General features: G+C 45.9%; 2 protein-coding genes across 2 annotated transcripts; one reads left to right on the top strand and one right to left on the bottom strand.

Annotated features, from left to right (window-relative positions):
* Nucleotides 1-1,830: 1,830 nt before the first annotated feature.
* On the bottom strand, nucleotides 1,831-3,687 carry LOC119388387 (T-complex protein 1 subunit theta). Its single transcript, XM_037656095.2, has one exon. It carries the CDS (start codon nucleotides 3,496-3,498, stop codon nucleotides 1,867-1,869), a length of 1,632 nt encoding a protein of 543 aa, XP_037512023.1. The 5' UTR covers nucleotides 3,499-3,687; the 3' UTR covers nucleotides 1,831-1,866.
* A 379-nt stretch (nucleotides 3,688-4,066) lies between these two features.
* LOC119388388 (tumor necrosis factor alpha-induced protein 8-like protein) lies at nucleotides 4,067-10,273 on the top strand. The gene is made up of 3 exons (XM_037656096.2): nucleotides 4,067-4,359; nucleotides 4,732-4,925; nucleotides 6,021-10,273. Coding segments are annotated over exons 1-3 (561 nt in total). The 5' UTR covers nucleotides 4,067-4,358; the 3' UTR covers nucleotides 6,387-10,273.
* Nucleotides 10,274-11,795: the final 1,522 nt, after the last annotated feature.

Below are 11,795 nucleotides of genomic sequence, written 5' to 3'. Positions count from 1 at the left end.
AAATAAAGTTTATCCACTCACTCAACGGACTAGCGTTCATACATCAGGTCGATATTTAATCATCAGAGGTACGAGATATGGAGGAGTGCCTTGGTTTCCCTCTCACCCCCCCCCCCCCCGTACTTTTACATGGGAAGCTCTTGATGGAAATATCTTGTGCGAGCCGTGTGTTTCAATAAAAATGTCCTTACTAGATTGCAACCACCGATAACTCGTAATTGAAGGTACAAGATCAAAAGGCGCCACGTAGAGCACCAATTATGCGAGATATTAGTGTTCAAGAACATTGACACCATGGTCAAAAAAACTACTTACACACTAACACGCCCTTGAGTCAACTCACTCAGACTATGATCGAGCCATGAGTCCAAGTCTGAGTGAGTCCAGCTGAGTTTCAGTCGAAGCATAGGCGTGCACAGGGTTCCCCATTAGGGGGTGCAAAGATTCATCTTGCGTGTTGTCCATTCGGCTCGACCAGCGTGTCGAGCCCAATGGACAACACACTTCACAATGGATGAAAAGATAAATAAGAATGAAGCAACGACGGGCTTCTCACAATGGCTTGCCTTTGGCCCCTGGCTTTCCCGAAGTAAAGATGGGAAGTAAACACTTCTTCAAATGCAATATCAGGGGCCCTCAGCCGCTATTATCCTGAAAAACCTGCGTGACCATAACCCTGCTCTTTAAACAATGATGGGACAGGCCCGACTATGTAAACCTGTGTAAACCTATAAGGCAGACTTCACCACACACACCACACTGGCCCCCTTGACCTAGCCGAAGGGGGCAGAGGGGTGGCAGCCGCCCAACCTGCTCCCTCGTCCGCAGTCCTACGAGTCCGAGTGAGTCCAGTAGAGAAAAATTTTAGTGAGTCCGAGTCCAAGCGAGTTCGGTCAAGGAAAAGTTTGACGAGTGTAAGTAAGCCCTAAGTGCAAGATATATTTCTTGAGTGAGTCTGATTGAGCTCCATAATTTTTACTGACCTATGGTTAACAGAGCTCACAGTAAACCACCGTAATCAATTGCTGGCTCTCCTTTGACTTCTCCAAATCACACTAGCCGTCTTGTTTTCAATTTCAGTACTTTCTCCTTTTGTCTATTACTTAAAGCGGTCATGAACCACCCCTCGGGCTTGGTGAGAAAACACATCCTGTGGATAGCACTGTCACATCTCAGTCAAATCTTGCAGTCATGCACGACAAGGAGAGTTTGCAATAACAACGCAACTTCGCCATTTTTTCAGGCACCCTCTTTTCATACAGAGGCCCATCCTCACTCGCTTCGAAGCTGCCGGCGCCCAACAGCGAGTCGTGTGCTATTGTGCAATAGCCAATATAATTCAAGTGCAGCGTTTGGATCAGACGAGCACCTTGCCAACGGGGTACCACCACAGCGCTCTATAGTCTGCTAACATTACAGCGAGCCACACTTGCGCACAAAAATGACAGCAGCACAAAGTAATCACGTTTCATCATGTATGCTCAAGGTCATGATGCATACCGACATTAACTCCTTTCCCACATGCGATACCACTGAGCAAGCTTCCAGCTTGCTCAGTGGGACGAGAGAAGAGAGAAACCGCTTAAAGCACGCGTCAGACCCTTGCAACCCTGCTTGTTCTTTACAGATTCAAGATATTTTTGCGGTAATCAATTCATGCAATTCATGAGGCAATTAACTTCAATACTGAGGTCATTTGATGATTACATGGAAAAGTAGTTTATGACCCCTTCAAACAACTATTGCATGCTTCGGCACCTGGTCAGAGGGCTTGCCTTGAAGCCACATCAAGCTTTGAAATGGCAGCAAAGCAAGCGAAAGGCTACGCCATACGAAGACAGGAAAGGCTTTTTATTTGGTTACTGATTACTTGTCATCATCCCAGTCCCCTCCGGCAGGCTTTCCCTTAGGCCCTCCAGCTGGCTTGGCCATGATGATCTGATCCACGTGGAGAACCGTGGAAGCAGCATTGGTCGCGTACTGGAGGCTCCAGTGTTTCGTGATCAGAAGGTCCACGAGTCCGTTCTTCACAGCATCCCCCAGGCCCTCATCCTTGAGGCAGGCATTGGTATTACCCTGGTTGTGGGCCGCCTGGATCTGGGCGACGAGCTCTTCGGGCTTGGAGGCTCCAGAGTTTTGCGCCAGCGTCCTAATGAGAGACTCGAGCGCCTGGGCAAACTTGTGCGCCGCATACTGCTCGAGACCGGGCAAGGTGTCGGCCCAAGTGGCCAGGCGCCGGGCCAGCTCCGCCTCCACAGCACCTGCACCGGGCACCAGGCGACCGTCCTTGGTGGCAGCTTTGAAGGCGTTCACGCCATCGTCCACAGCGCGCTCGGCGTCATCCAGAAGGCTGTCGGTAGAGCCGCGCAGCAGAATAGTGGCCACGCGAGTCTGGTGTCCCTCCTGGCGGAACACCACCACCGGCGTATCACCCAGTTCATCCAGGTAGACCGAGTCACACAGGCCGAGGTCTTCGGGCCGAGGGGCGGCCAGCTTGGGCAGCGCAGTGGCGCCCACGACGCGGCAGACGCGGCGCACGTCAAACTTGGACTGCAGCCTCACCGCCATCAGGCCGTACTTGTTGAGGTAGTGGAGCGCCATGTCGCCCACCTTGCCGCCACTGACCACCACCTTGACGCCAGCGTCGGCGATGGCCTTGATCTGCGCCTCGAGCATGTTCTCTTCGGCCCGCGAGAAGTTCTTCAGCTCCTGCGCTGACTGGATCAGAACTGTGCCTTTCGTTTCTGTCTGTAGTGAGTCTACGGCGCACGAGTAGACGGCGACCTTAGCGTCGCGTGCTTTGGTTACGTCGCCCTCGACCTGGCGCTTGAAAACCATACCAAGGACTACCTGAGACTGGTCGAGACCTGAGCCGAGTACCTTGCAGACGCGAACATTGTCCACGTTGAGGGCACCGGATTCCGGAAGCACTGCCTGGCACGCTTCAGCCACCAGCTTTGTCAAATAATCGGCGCCGGCCAAAGGTTTGCTTGACATGGCAGTGCGAACCGCCTTGAGAGCTTGATCCGGCTTGCGCATGTCCTGCACTTCATCGGCTTTTAATTCAGGCAGCAGATCGAGAGCCTTTTTCATGGCAAGCTGATAGCCTTCGGCCACTTGCACAGGCGTAAGACCACTTCGAACAAGCTCCTCAGCATTTTCCAATAACGCGCCGGCAAGCAAAACTACGGCGTTAGTGCCATCACCCACCTCCGCTTCTTGCATCTGAGACGCCATGACGAGGAGCTTGGCGGCAGGGTGTTGTACCTCGAGTTGGTTAAGAATGGTCGCAGCATCGCTGGTCACAGATAGTTTCTCGAGATGGTTGATTACCATTTTGTTCAGTCCGTTTGGTCCATAGGCCGACGCGACGCTTCGAGAAAGTTCGACGCAGGCCTCGATGCTTCGAAAGAGAGCCTCATCTACGCCCTGGTAGTGTCGAGAACCTTCCTTCAGCATCTGCGAAAGAGCTGACGAACCAGCGCCACGGAACGACATGATCGTGGCTGAGCTTCGTATAAATGATTAGAGTAGTCGTAAACTCTCCTTCCGAGCACTGCTGAACGAAAACTCGGCGAGTGCGAACGCTAAATCGCACTTTCAATCAAAACCTCGTGCTCCGCCGGTGGTGACAATGCGCCGGCCGCGGATAGATTCCCTTATTAGGCTCAGCGTGACAGGGGCGCTGACGGCATTTCATGCGCTGGCTCCGTATGACTTTTGGATTTGGATCGGTAAATGTCAATTAATCGGCCACACTCAAATGTTGGCGCTGCCATCGATACCGAAACTGCATGAATTGTCAAGTCGGCGAAGTTTACTGAAATTGCAGTGTCTTGCTCTTCGCTGCTTGCGGATGGGAATAGACCAAACCTTATTTCACTGCTAGGTCGTATACGTAGCAACGCACGTGTTTAATCCTCTTGCGTGCGCGAGCCACCCAAGACGATGACCCAAAACAAATGCTTGCGTAACTAAGTGACTTGAGGTGACTCGAGTTCATGTATTAGTGGTATTAGCTTGGCCAGCGCCTGGCGTGAATGAAATGCATGTGATGCTCAAAGCGCGATGGACGTGGTAGTTAATTAGCGAGGTGGTAGTGAGCCTTGCGCTCTAGAATCTGCTCATTTGCATTTGAAACTCTTCTCCGGGCAGGTTGCCTGACTAGCTGGCGACGGAAAGAGGTCAGGTGACTCGCAGGCCGGAGATTGGCAGATTGAACGGCCGAACGGCTTTGACATCTGGGATTTGAATGCATTGGTCTACGCGTTTTCGTTGTGCCTTTGATGTTGTGACATTTCTTGTACTGACCTATAGACTGTATCCCATCTGTGCTTGTAATACTTCACGCCGACACAAGTAAGTCACCGCTTTTTATTCTTTTGTGTCGTTTCCTTTTATTGTGCTAGGCGTTGGCGGCGACAAAGTTGGGCGAAGTTACACAGCCTCGTGTTTCCGTTCCGGGTGTTCGCACTAGCTGCGCTGTGAAAAATACGTCCGATCATCGCAAGAAGCGAAGGCTTGGGGTCCAAACACCTAGCAACTCGTGCATTGGAAAGTCAGTTACGGCAGCAGTTCGCAGCTGTTCCAAAAACCGTACCGCCGCGTCATGTGTAAAGTGCGTGGCCTTGTATCCGATTCGTGGTCCTCGTAGTCGTTTGACTTTACGTGTCCGGCCTATGCGTTTTAAGCGTCGAGGTCTTGACGCTGTCTTCTTTTCCCTCCTTCCAGTGGCTGAATTTCAAGCGAAAGACTTTGGGCTAAGCTTTCAGAAGAAAGTACTCGGCCGCGTGAGCAGCAAGAGCGTCGCCAAAGCTTTCATTGATGACACCTCGGCGAGTCTTTTGGATAACTTGTACAAACTCGTCAAGAGCGTCACAGGCAGCAAAAAAGACGCAGAAAAGGTTACTAAGAACATTATAAAGGTGAGTATACTTGTGCGCTGTGGTCAATTTCGTAATTACAGGTTTTCTGTCTCGCCACCTAGTGCAAGTATTTTGCCACATTTATTATGATAGACTAACCTGGACATGTTTTGATACTATTTCGTAATGTAAAGTCGTTACCTTGTTTTCGTACAGTATGAATGCGCAGTCATTGTGTTGTCTTCGTTTATGCATTGGTGTGGAATATTTGCTTTGCCTGCTTTTCTTGGTCAAACTGCACGGTGGGACGGGACACGAAGAAGGAAGTGAGACAAACAAGCACAGACTAACTACTGCGTTTATTGAAGCATGAAATCAGCCTTTTTAACAGTCTCAGCCCACATGACATGTCCCCCTAGGGTTTGACACTGTAATCACTTTCGGTACAGCACGAAAACGACGAAGACAAATTAAAACAGAAGAGACACTGACGAGCACTACCCCACCGACTAAACATGCTGCCTTACCAAATAGCCCAACTTTCAATACTACTGCAACAACTAAAAGCCATGAAAAAAACACATAACGTAATTATTCCGACTAGGAATATGCGTATCTGCACTCCACAGGCAACATAACCAGCTGACTTACACGGTTTTCTCATGTGTATATATTTTGTCATGCACATTGTGTCTTTTTTCATGCTTTTTTTCATGGCCTGTTAGGTGTTTTTTTTTTTTTTATGGCTTTTAGTGTTAACCCCTAGGGGGACAGGTCATGTGGGCTGGGCCAAGGTGGTTAAAAAGGCTGATTGTTTCAATAAACCCAGTTGTTAGTCTGCGCTTCTTTGTTTCACTTCCTTCATCATGTCGCGTCCCACTGTGCAGTTTGACGAAGATGAACCCTTACCAACTTGCCCAACTTTCTAAGCTGCCTGCTTCTGTGCAGATGAAGCGTTAATAGTTAGGTCGTGTGGTGTCCAACAAGCAGCCCCAAGTTGGGAAGCACCTTTAGCAAATTTCAAACTTTTAATATCACCAAATTTGCAGAATTAATGCACTGACTGATAATACAGCGCTTCAGCCACTTCGGCACACTTTCTCGATGTTCCTTTCATCGATAAGTGCCGTCATACCGTGCATTTCTGTGTTTCAGATCGTCGTGAAGGTTGGCATCTTGCATCGGAACAACCAATTCTCAGCTGAAGAGATAAAGGTGGCCAAGCAGCTACAGCACAAGATGCGCGCTCTTGCCATGGCGGTGGTAAGCTTTTATGAGATGGAGTTTTCGTATGACCGACGATACCTCGTGGGTGCCTTTGACGAGTGTCGTGCCCTGCTTTCCGACCTTGTGCGATCCCACCTGACGGGCAAGTCACTGGGCCGGATCGACTACGTCTTTGGCTTCTTTGGGAAACCAGAGACCCTCGACTCGGTGTTTGCAAGCGACAGCGTTCACCGAGAGTGCCTCGGAAGGATTGTCAAGGACCTGCACGAGGCCTTGGATAAGGAGAGTCTCTGAGAGATAAGGTTGGCCTGGCCATGAAGAAAAATGCATGTGCACCATGCATGCTGAAACATTACCTGGTGAAACGGTTGTGCTTACTCGGCATGTTGCGAGATGTGCACCACACAAAAATGTAGTCACTCTATGCAAAACTAGAGGAAAAGTAAGCGTTATGATGAGAATAACCATGTTTGCTCACGAAGGATTTTATGTAATCGAGATTCTGTGTGCACTTACAGGGTCAGGCAGAGTTTGGTCTCTGAAAGCACTTGGCTTCTGAGGAGCCAAAAGAATGGGTGTGCCTTGAACAAAAAGAAAGATCACTATGTGTCGGTCTACTTCTAATTCCTGCTTTTACCTGGTGAGGTGCCTTTAGGTGTACAGGCTCCTGTGCATCTGTCTATATAGTGTTCAAGTGGGCTGCAGCGATTGAAACTTAGCCTGCAGCACTGAGCTTTTCTACTGGTTTCACAACTTATACATGCTTATTGCTTTCACAGTGCCTGTGTGCAAGGTGGTGATGTGCTTCAGTTTTAAACACAGCAAGGCTTAACAAGTGTTGGTCTGGTCATGGATACTAGGTAGTCCAAGGAAGGTACGACACTGCCAGAGGCCTGTAATGGCTGGTCAGTGATGATGCACTATTGCCAACAGCCAATGATTATGCAAAAAAGATGGCGCTCTGCCTGCCAATCATTTAAGGGGAAGCTCAAGCTAGATAACTTTTGTGACAATTCTCGTTGCCCTTCATCAATGAGTTGCACAAACTACTCATAGTGCCAGCATCAGTTGCCCAGTGCAATGAACACAAGACAAACTGCATCAGATGCAGAAATATTGTTACAAGATATCAGGCCATGACCGATTTCCTTCAGATGTAGCTATGGCAAGTGTTGAACTCTCTGCATTTATTTAAACACAGAAGCGTAGGATTCTACAGAGCTGCATTTGAAGTTATATTTTTGATAATTTTAACCTTTTTTTTTTATTACAAAGCCAGAACTTTAGGAAATGCCTAATGGCATAATGTGAGAATAAGTGTGACTAAGCTATGATTTTGTACTGTATCTTGTGCCATGGCATGTGTGTACCAATAAGCCAAATGTCATTAACAGCTGTAAACGGTGAAACTTAACTTACAGCGATACTGACTTTTTTTTGCATTGGCTGAAGGAGGGTCCCAGGGCTCTAAGTAAACCACAGAAAAGATACTGGCTCTCAGAGTGCTGCAGATAGTTGGAACGTAATAGCTTTGTACGGTCAGTGTTGTTTTCGTTCTCCATGATGTTAAAGTATCATGTCTTTGCAATGCAGAATGCGTTCACCCAGTCAGCTCATATGCTGCTGCTACTCAGTCACAACTTCCGCTTCACATCGTGGTGTAGTAGAAACTAAACCAGAACTGGTTATCAAGAAGTTCGAGGCACTCTAAGACTTCTGGTTATTTTTTCGTCAGGTTTAGGATGTCCTAGACCTTAGCTTAAAAAGAAAGGATAGATGAAGAGTCCAAATATGTCAGTACACTTCATAATTATAGTCCTCACGGGGCCCAACGAGACCCTGCTGGCCAAGTGAGATGTAAATATGTGAGGTTGCCATTTCTGTAAAAGTTGCTCATGTGGTGGTAGATGCAGTGTTATTTTATTGCAATGGTTAAATGCAAATGAATTTTCGAATGCTGTACATGTAATCAAAGGACCAGAACTCGGGCTTGCTTCAAGCATTCCGAGAATCCTCCCAGTGAGTACAACTTAATATAATGCATTATGAACTTTTAGTAAGGCCAAACTGTGCTTTTGCCTTTGGTGTGATGCACTATTTCTTCGGTGTTTGTTAATGGTGGTGTGTGGCCTTATGCTATGAAACCTTAAGCATGTGCACGAGTTTGTGTGCGCATTTTTTATATCTACTTACTCTTTCATACATTGTTACTACTTTGTGCTGCTGTATTTTATCACAGCCTTTTGTCTATGAATACAGCTGCCTAAGTCATTGTTGTAGTTTAAAAAAAAAAAGACTTTTCTTTTGAGATGCCATGGTATACACGGCTGCTTCTCTGTTTACGGCGATGCTTTAATCCCGGTCCATTTCTTGTCAGCCGTTTAGTTGGAACATTCCATTGTCTCTTACATGGATTATGTTATTCGTGAATGTGTACACTGTGTCTCCAGTTGTGCTACAAATTCCACAGAGGAACAAATTTATTCGACTGAAAATGCTGTTGCTCGTGGCAGAAACAAATATCATCTTGGTGTTCGTTTCTGCTAGCCATATCTCGATTACTTATTACACAAGCAAGATATATGTTCGTCCTGTTCATGCCAATATAATTCCAGTTTGTTGATGTACTTGCATTTTCACAGTGTCACGACTGCTAGTTGCTCAGTGAAAACTCGCGTGATGTCATGCGCATCTGACTGGAACATGCCATTTAAAAAGAAGCGCTTGCTCAAGAACAACCAATGATCATTTGAGCTACGTAACAATGAAAACTCATGCCCTTTTACAGTTGGAAGTTTACCAGTTTTTCTCATTTTGTCGAAGGCAGCCATCAGAAGAATGAACCACTGGCTCAATTAACTTCCAAGGAGCATTGTATTTTTTTTAAATTAATGCTATTTTTTTCTTAATGCATGTTCACCGGTGTTCTGACTGCACACCTTTTTTTCCTCCAGCACTGCCTACCCCCCACTTTCCTGTTGTTTATTTCTGTCTGAACCTTTTACCTTTGTTCTTTCTGTTTACACCTTTATTATTATGTTGTTATTGATAAGTCTGCTTACGACTTTATTCTAGTCTAAAGCACATTTTACAGGTTTTAACACTGGGACTAAATGTTATACTCATAATAATTCCTCCTTTTTGTATGTCTTTTTTCATATTGTGCACATTGCTGGAACATTATTCATTATAACACTTAGTTTAAGTACTTTGGAAGGAGCAGTCAGTACTTTGTCACGGGAAGTGTGTGCAGCAACATATTTTTTCTCACATAGAATACTTTTAGTCACCTGTTCAGATAGCCAGGAAGTGCCATAAAGTAGTGTTTTATTTTCATAGAATCTCTATGCAAGAGTGGATTGTTTTCTTTATTCCAAAGTGTTCTGTTCACTGAATGTGACAAGTCGCGCATTTTGACGAGATGTTTTTTTGTATTGCCTGGGCAACATACTTTGGAACTATCATTTCTGGAGATCTCTCGTTGAATGCATGCATCTTTGGTAAACAAGTAAAGTGTGATGGAAAAAAAGCATGGGCGCACATATCTGTCGGACTTTTCGACATTGTGTGGTTTACGAGCTTGTGGACAGATAAATTCCTAGTGGTCAGAATTGTGTTCATGAATCAGTGAAGGCAATGCTAAGTCAAGCTAAAGTGCTATATTAGTGCTCTGACATTACCAAAGCATCATTTTTATCCATAAAAGAGCTTTTGTGGCAACAAAGAGAGACAACATATCAAACAGCTACTCCAATGCCTTTCAGAAACTGCACTGTGCTAGACTTAATATTTGCCTTCAGTTCCTCTTTAAGGTGCACTGAGTCTGAACTTGTGTCCTTTGTAAGAAGCAAACAGGTTGCATGTTTAGACAACAAATGCCCTACGAGGTTCGCGCCTTCGGCATAAAGACTCTATTGTTACCAACAAAAGGTGCATTACATAGTACCTTTGCATTAAGTAAATGCTGTGTAATGGGTCAATTAACTTACAAACTGCAAGATAAATGTGACAATCCCAGATGCCTATGAACTTAAATGTGCACAATGTTGCCAACTTTTAAACTTCTGTTCACGAAGGGGTCGCTTCCTGACTGTTACCTGTATCTTCTCAAGCCCAGTTGTTTCAAAGGCTCATTTTTCTTTTATATGAAAGTAACAGAATAAATAATTTTGAAACCTTGGCATTTGTCTCATCATTGCTCGAGCATCTCTAAAAAAAGAAAATGCAGAATTTTTGGACTATATGAAATAAAATAGCAGTGGTATACTGTTTCTGAATTTCATTGAATATACCTCGATACATATTTTGTTTAACCAATAATTTCCAAAAGTAGGTGGTGTTTTAAAGGGGTCATGAAGCACCCCTTGGGCTTGTTGAAAAACACAACCTGCGGAAAGCTGACACGGCTATGAACTGCTCTGCAAAATATTACAGTCGTGCGCGCCGTGTAAAGGCCACAAGCGGAGTGCGAAGTTGCCGTTTCCTCAGGCGCCCTCTTTTCAAACAGAGGCCGGTTCTCACTCTCGTCGGTGGGGCTGCACGTTGACGTCGCGGAGACATAGCATGCTTATTGGCCAATAGCCGGATGAGATGCGCTTCTTGCCATGGGGTGCCGCCACTTGCCCGCACCGCACTCCTCAGTCTGCTAACTTTACACGGTAGCCGCACTCGCACATGCGAATCACAGCGGGAGAGCGATCGCGTTTCATGACGCGCGCTGACGTAACTTCTTACCCCCGTGCCATCCCTCCCTGTCTAGCTTCCAGTGCACTCGTCGGCACGAGAAAAGAGAGAAAGCGCTGAGAGCGTGCGCCAAACCCCCGTAACTCCGCTGATTCTTGACTGATTCGAGAAATTTTTGCGGCAATCAATTCGGGAGGCAGTGAACTCCGATACTAAGGTCATTAGATCATTACTTGGAAAAGTGGTTCATGACCCCTTTAAACATGACCATGACGTATTTCCGTATTCCAAAATTGAATCTAATGCTTGCAGTGTACATATGTGGCTCTTTGAGATTTTTGGCCAAGACTTTTGAATAACCATCACTTGGGATGCGAGTTTGGATACCTCCTATGGCATTTTCATATAGGACTAGCACTGGCAAGTGCTCACTACAAACTTGGTGGTACTGCCCACACTAGCTCAAGCATGTTTTGAGTGCTCTTGTCCACTGACATCCAAGGGTATGGTTTTGTGTGGCACAAATTACTTTTGAAACGACACCCCTGTATTAAAGCATATTGATGACAAAGGGTGCAGGCACTTTACTATTCCTGATATGCCTGCTTTTTTCCAGAGGATGCAATCTTCACAACATTGCTTTCAAGAAAAGTTAAAACTAAGAAAATTGGGATCTGATAAGCCATGATCCAGTCTTTCATTCACAATCACCCAGTGACTAGATTCCTTCACCATACTTCCTTTTGAATTTTTCTATATTATTTTAAACTTTAACAACTACCTGTTTTGAAACATTTATTGCAGTAAAACATTACCTTTCCTGTTGCTCTCCAGAACACTTAAAATAAGGCCACTCCCAGAGTCTGTGTAGTTAGCATTAGCTTCTCCTTTTTTCAAAACTTCTTACCAGTTAACCTTTTATACAAGCAAGAGGAAGACTATGCCTCGGGCTTTGCGCACGTTCCCTTCTGACAGCAACACAATTTTTGCACATTCAAAAGAACATTAGCAGCAAGTTTT

Source organism: Rhipicephalus sanguineus, chromosome 3, assembly GCF_013339695.2.
Source record: "Rhipicephalus sanguineus isolate Rsan-2018 chromosome 3, BIME_Rsan_1.4, whole genome shotgun sequence".
NCBI classification, from domain to species: Eukaryota; Metazoa; Arthropoda; class Arachnida; order Ixodida; family Ixodidae; genus Rhipicephalus; species Rhipicephalus sanguineus.
The sequence above is the reverse complement of the archived record's forward strand: the minus strand, read 5'-3'. Positions and strand labels throughout refer to the sequence as shown.

Excerpts from the sequence above, each read along its gene's own strand:
- LOC119388387 (XM_037656095.2), bottom strand. The coding sequence starts at position 3,498 with ATGTCGTTCCGTGGCGCTGGTTCGTCAGCTCTTTCGCAGATGCTGAAG.
- LOC119388388 (XM_037656096.2), top strand. Across the intron at positions 4,926-6,020 it reads TTACTAAGAACATTATAAAG|ATCGTCGTGAAGGTTGGCAT; the intron begins GTGAGTATACTT and ends TCTGTGTTTCAG.